This window comes from Trichosurus vulpecula, chromosome 5, assembly GCF_011100635.1.
Source record: "Trichosurus vulpecula isolate mTriVul1 chromosome 5, mTriVul1.pri, whole genome shotgun sequence".
Taxonomy (NCBI): domain Eukaryota; kingdom Metazoa; phylum Chordata; class Mammalia; order Diprotodontia; family Phalangeridae; genus Trichosurus; species Trichosurus vulpecula.
In genome coordinates, this window is record NC_050577.1 from 736,353 (window position 1) to 742,737 (window position 6,385).

At 41.1% G+C, this 6,385-nt stretch overlaps 1 protein-coding gene across 1 annotated transcript in view; it reads right to left on the reverse strand.

Annotated features, from left to right (window-relative positions):
* LOC118850271 (serum paraoxonase/lactonase 3-like) overlaps positions 1-1,329 on the reverse strand; it is a 120,656-nt gene extending 119,327 nt beyond the window's left edge. Inside the window, exon 1 of the mRNA XM_036759538.1 lies at positions 1,182-1,329. Coding sequence (XP_036615433.1) covers positions 1,182-1,287 — 106 coding nt within the window. The 5' untranslated portion in view covers positions 1,288-1,329. The remainder of the gene's footprint in view (positions 1-1,181) is intronic.
* Between the last annotated feature and the right edge of the window lie 5,056 nt (positions 1,330-6,385).

The window sequence follows — 6,385 nt, forward strand, 5'->3', positions numbered from 1 at the left end:
GTTTAAACATACATGGGGATCATAAAATTGAGGTAACACAGGCTTGTGGAGTCTGCTAAAAATAACGTATATAAGTTTTCTCATTCCTTTGTTCAGCAGCCAGAGCTTGTACTCTGACTCCTTGTATGTACAAATAAGCTAGCTTAGCTATGTTTTAACATGGATTTTTCTATCACCAAGCTTGTTTGCCTTCTTCAACCAAACTTTCAGGTTCAACGCTGGGAAGTAGGAAATGACAAGTTGGTGGACTTAGAAAAATATGGAAAGATTTGCACTCACGAAGGAAGACATTATCCACCCTCAGAGAAACAGAGGATGAAGAAGTACATTGTGGTCTTGTGTAGATGCAAATGAGTGTATATGTCTACATATGAGTATGATTATAGGTATGTGTATATGCATGTACATATCTTTGTGTACATATGTGCATATGTGTATTATGTTTGTATGCATGGATATCCATATGTGTATTTGTGTGTATGTATATGTACACGTATGTATGTGTGTGTCTGTGTGTAGATATATATTTATATATATATATAAAAATATATATGAATATATCTGTGCTTAATTGTACCTTCTTGGGGGATGGGGGAACAGAGAAAAGAGAACAAAGTAAAATTGCACAGCAGAGCATAAAAGAAAATTCACAAGGAAGCAAAGAAAAGCTGTGCAGCTCTCAACACAATGCATAGTATTTATTACATAGACTTTCTTGAAATGTAAAGTTGTTGTGTATTTTGAATCCTCTCGTAAGTTCTGCTGTATATATGGCAGTGCTTTTTTTACTTTTCCCATTTCTATTTAAGTTTTAATATTTAAGTTTATAATATATTTTTTTCTTTTCCTATAATGTATTTAAGTTCAAAATACATTTTTTAAAAAGCTCTGGATTCCCTTTCTTGGGGGGCAGAAGTCCACTTCCTGCTCTGCCTTTGGTCCAGGGATGGGCACTGCATCTGTCACCCAAGGACTTAGAGCCACCCCTTCAGAATTCTCTGATGTCGTCTCCCAAGGGGGAGAGGGTTTGTAGCAGGCAAATACCTGAGTGTGTTCTCGGGGCAATGTCCTGAATACTGAAGGACTGAGCTCCTAAGAGCCACTCCCCACCTGGGTCTTCTGGCAGCAGCTCCATGCAGGACCCGTATCACCCCTTCCCAAGGTGTGCAGAGGAGCCTTACCTTTGTCAATGAAGGTACAGATCCCATGTGGATTAAATGACTGCACATCAAACGCGTTCCTGATTGGCAGGGCCCAGGGTTTTGGCTCATCTTCATTTAGGTCCATCAGGAAGATTTCTCCAGGCTTATCCGGTGCAAAACTGGGCAAGCCTGGATATTTTAACCCCTTCCAAAAGCACAGAACAGCAAATTCACGTAAACAAGAGTTGTTCTGAAGGCTTTGCAGGGAGACAAAGACACCGACCAAAGGCCCCCAGACCTAGACCAAAAGTAATCTGGGAAAAGCACTTAGCACAGGGCCTGGCACATAGTAGGTGCTCTATCAATGCCAGTTACTGTTATACCAGAAGCGAGCGAGACACAGCACAGAGTATAAGTTTTAAGTGGAGAATTTATTAGCCGGCGGCCATTGGGGTACGGCACCACAAATCAATGGCAAATGTGTTGGGGTGATGGCTTGGCTTATATAGGATATGTGTGGGGTACAGAGTAGGGGGGAACAGGAACAAAGGTCCTGGTTGATCAAAAGATTCAGTCAGGTTATCATACTAGTGGGATAATCTCATTTACATTCCTTGGTGGAGTCACGGAGCCCCAGGGATATCTGCTAGAAAGGGTCTGCCAGGTTACCCTTCAGTGGGATGATCCTATCTATTGACATTCCTTGGTGGAGTCATGGAGTCCCAGGGATATCTCCCAGGAAGGGTCTGTCAAGTTATCTCTCAGTGGGATGGTCCTATCTGTTGACATTCCTTGGAGGAGCCACGGAATCCCAGGAGGTTTGCTAAATGTCAAAGATACCTGAGTTCATCCTTTCTGGGGGTGCCTGTCAGTAGCTAGGAGTGATCTCAGGGGTTCCTAACAGTAACTGATTTTCTAGTACCACATACTACTACTATTATTATTATTAATTATCATTATTGGAGCTAAAAGAGACATCTCTTAGAGGCCACGTGGTGCATCTCTCTCTTTTATCAGATGGAGAAAAGGGGGACGGGAATAAGCATTTGTAGAGCACCTACTATGTGCCAGGCCTTTTTCCTTGTTTTACGGTGGGGGCTAAGATAAGCAGAGATGAGATGACCTGCCCAGGACCATGCAGCTAGGAAGTGTCTGAGGCAGGATTTGAATTCAGGTCTTCTGTTCCCAGGCCCAGTGCTCTGGGCACTGTGGCTCTGATGAGGGTTTGGGGTGAGAGGTGCTCGACACCCCAAAGTACCGACACACCGGGTCCCGCCGAAAGAATTCGACTCAAGCCTTCTCAGCCAAGGGAAAAGATAAAGTTTATTAAGAGTTAGCCAAATAGGCCTGCCCCGAGAGATCCCACCCCTTGTGACGCCTGTAAGGAAAGCAGGGCCAGACCCATCTGAGCTAGATTGGATCTGACCCCTTCATGGAGGCAAAATGGAGATTATATACACAAAGATTGTGGGAGGGATTGAGGGGTAGTCTGGGGTGACCAGAGGAGGGGTCTAGGGAAGGACTTAAGGAGGAGTCTAAGGAGGAGCTTGAAGGGACTGGGATGAGGTCAGACTCCAGGGTGGGGGAAATATCTGAAGGCTATATGGAAATGACAGACCATAAAGGGCTGGGGTAACAGAGCTAGGGTATAGATATTTTGATCAGGATTAGGGATGGGAAACAGGATTAAGGGTGGGAAACAGCTGGACAATAGAGGACTGGGCAAGGTGGGCATTTGGGCTTAATGGTTATAGCCTCAGGCCAAGGCCAGGTCGAGTGGGAAGATTCAAGGAGAGTTCGAGGGTTCAAGGGGTTCCCAGAGACTGTTGAATTCATTCAGGAAGTTTGCAGAATTTTTCATTGATATGGAAGCTCTGAATTTTGTCTGTGGTGTACCTGGGAGTTTTGCTTAGGGGGTTCTTTCAGGAGGTGGTTGGCAGATTCCTTCTATTTCCACTTTGCGCTTTGGTTCTAAGACATGTGAGCAAGTTTGTTTTTTTTTTTAATTTTTTTTATTTCTTGCAATTGGACATTTAGACTAATTTTTGGTCATGAGGTTTGGGTAGTTCAATTATTTTTAATTTTTCTTTGCTTGATCTTCTTTACATGTCAGTCATTTTGCTATAGATTTTTTATACTTTCTTCATGTTGCTTTGTTTGAATATCTCTTGCTACATCATGAAGTCATTGGCTTCTATTTTATCCATTTGAATTATCAGCAAGTTTGTTGTTTGTGCAGGTTATGTGCCTCTAGTGACAAACTGTTCATTCCCTTTCCAATTCTTTTTTCCATTGCTCTGGCTGCTTTTCCATATTTTTCCCATCTAGTGCTCTCATTTCCGTTGTACAAAAAACATTTAAAATTTTTTAAAAACTCTTGTTTTATTGCTCTCAGGCATTCCAGTTGCATTTGTGCCAAAAGTGTGTTTTCCTCTAATCTTTGCTTGTGAATGTTTGGAGTCATTCTCTTTTGCATTTGTGTCTTCAGCATCCCTGTCACCACGATAGCTTGTAATGGTGAGGTTTTTTTTGGGGGGGGGTGGTTTCTGCCCATTCTTCTAGCCTGCTTCCTGACTTGGACTTGATATTAGGGTGAGGGTCTGTGGTACTTCTGGAGGGAAGTGTGGGCTGGTGTTATGGAGGGTTGTGTTATTCTAGGATATCAGGAGCAGGGACAAAACCTTTCTGTACTCCCAAAGAAGTCTCCAGGGAAAAGTCTGATTACTATCCCCTGGTCTGAGCTCTCCAAGTTTCTGACCTGGGTTTGAATCTGTGTGATAACAGACTCTCCTAAAAATTAGGAACTCAAAATCTTATAAAATTGAATGTTGAAAACTATCTTTATATGTAATTTGAAAAAAGCCCAAATACTGTTAAATGGAAAAAATAAAATAAAATAACTGTAGAAAATTTTTAAAAAAAGAATAGACTTGCCTCCTGTTGTTCCCCCACCCCCACTCCCAATCAGCCAGCTGGGAAAATCTGTTGGGTCAATGGAAGAATTTTAGGCTCCCTTTGGTCTGGGATTGCTGCCCTGGTTATTCCTCTGCAGCCTGGGCCAGATGCTGAAAGTGAGACCCTGCTTCAAGCCTGATATCTGAGCTATACCACTGCTACTGCTAGCTTCTGAGCTTACCCTTTTTTCAGGACACCCAGCGTCACCCTTCTCACTCTGCCTTGGACTTGCAACCTAGGACTAAGGAGTGTGTAACCAAGCTGCCAGTTGGCACCTGTATCCATCACAGTGCTGTTGGGACTCTTTGAAAAGCTGGCCCCAAAAACACCCAATCCAGACAAACTGGGTTGAGCCTAGTCTATGGTTTTTCCTGGGATAGATCCTCGCTAGAGCACTACAAACCCAACCCAGGGCTGCCTCTTCTAAAATAGCCAGACAAAGAACCTCTCCAGTCCTCAGAAACTATTTAGGCTTCAGACCAAAAGGTAGTGACTGAGTGTAGAGTAACTTTTCAAGATGGCTTTGTTGGGAAGCAAACCAAATTAGGGAGGTAAAAGAAAATATGGAAAAAATGGAAAAAAAAACACTGATGAAATCAAGTCCTTAAAGAATAAGATTGGCAAAATGGCTATGGAGATTCAGAATCTACATAGAGAAAATGACACCCTGAGAGGTAAAATCAACCAATTGGAAAAGGACACTCAAAAGCAAAATGAAGACAGCAACTCATTAAAAATTAGAATTGAGCAAATGGAAGCTAATGACTCTATGAGGTATCAAGAAGTAGTAAAACAAAATGTAAAGAATGAAAAAATAGAAGAAAATGTGAAATATGTGATTGGAAAAACAACTGACCTGGAAAATAGGACCGGGAGAGACAATTTAAAAATTATTGGTCCACGAGAAATCCATGATGAAAAAAAAGAGCCTTGACAGTATCTTCAAAGAAATTATCAAAGATAACTTCCCAGAGGTTCCGGAACCAGAGGGTAAAATAGTCATTGAAAGAATCCACCAATCATCCACTGAAAGAGATCCCAAATTGAAAACAACAAGAAATATTATAGCCAAATTTCAGAACTACAAAGTCAAGGAGAAAATACTGCAAGCAGCCAAAAAGAAACAATTCAAATATCGTGGAACTACAGTCAGGATCACGCAGGATCTCTCAGCTTCTACCCTAAATGACAGCAGAAATTGGAATATGATATTCCAAAGGGCAAATGAGCTGGGACTACAACCAAGGATCAACTACCCAGCAAAATTAGGCATAGTTTTTCAGGCAAGGAGATGGACATTCAACAAAATAAGGGAATTCCAAACCTTCCTGACAAAAAGGCCAGAACTCAATGGAAAATTTCATCTTCAAATACAAAACTCAAGAGAGACATTAAAAGGTAAACAAGGGGAAACACCCACCACAAACCTTATTAATCAATAAGTGCAAATTATTCACATCTTTATGCGGGATTATATAATTGTATGTATGTCATATATGTAATATATACATATATATATATGTCAATCTTGAGAATAGTACAGCTATTATGACAACTGAAAGGTATACACATAGACTGTGGATGTCTGTATAAAATAACTAATATAAGGATAAAAAAACATAATTAAGAGATATAAAGGGAGGGTTATGGGAGAAGAGGTAAGGAGGTAGTAGGAAAGGGTAAATTACATCAAACAAAGAGGCACAAAAACACATTATAGTAGAAGGAAAGAAGGGAGGGAGTAGAGGAGTATTTGAGCTTTACTGTCATCGGATCTGGTTCAAGAAGGGAATAACATACCCTGATAAGTATAGAAATCTAACTTGTCCTACAAGCAGTAGGAAGGGAAAGGGGGAAAAAAGGGAGGGGGTGGTCAGAAGGGAGGGAAGAAGTAGTAAGTAGAAAACAGTAAGATAAGGGAGGGGAATCAAGAGGGAGGGTAAACTGAGGAAGGCAGCAGTTAAAAGTCAAACTCTGTTGAGGAGTGAAAGGAGAAAGGGAGAAATAAAAGCATAAACAGGGGGAAATTAGATGGAGAAAAAGACACAGAGAGAAATCATAATTGTGAATGTGAATGGGATGAACTCTCCCATAAAATGGAAGCAGATAGCAGAATGGATTAAAAACCATAATCCTACAATATGCTGTTTACAAGAAACACATATGAAACAAGGGGACACATGCTGGGTAAAGGTAAAAGGCTGGAGTAAAATATATTGTGCCTCAGCTAAAGTAAAAAAAGTAGGTGTAGCAATCCTAATCTCAGACAAAGAAAAACTAAAGATAGA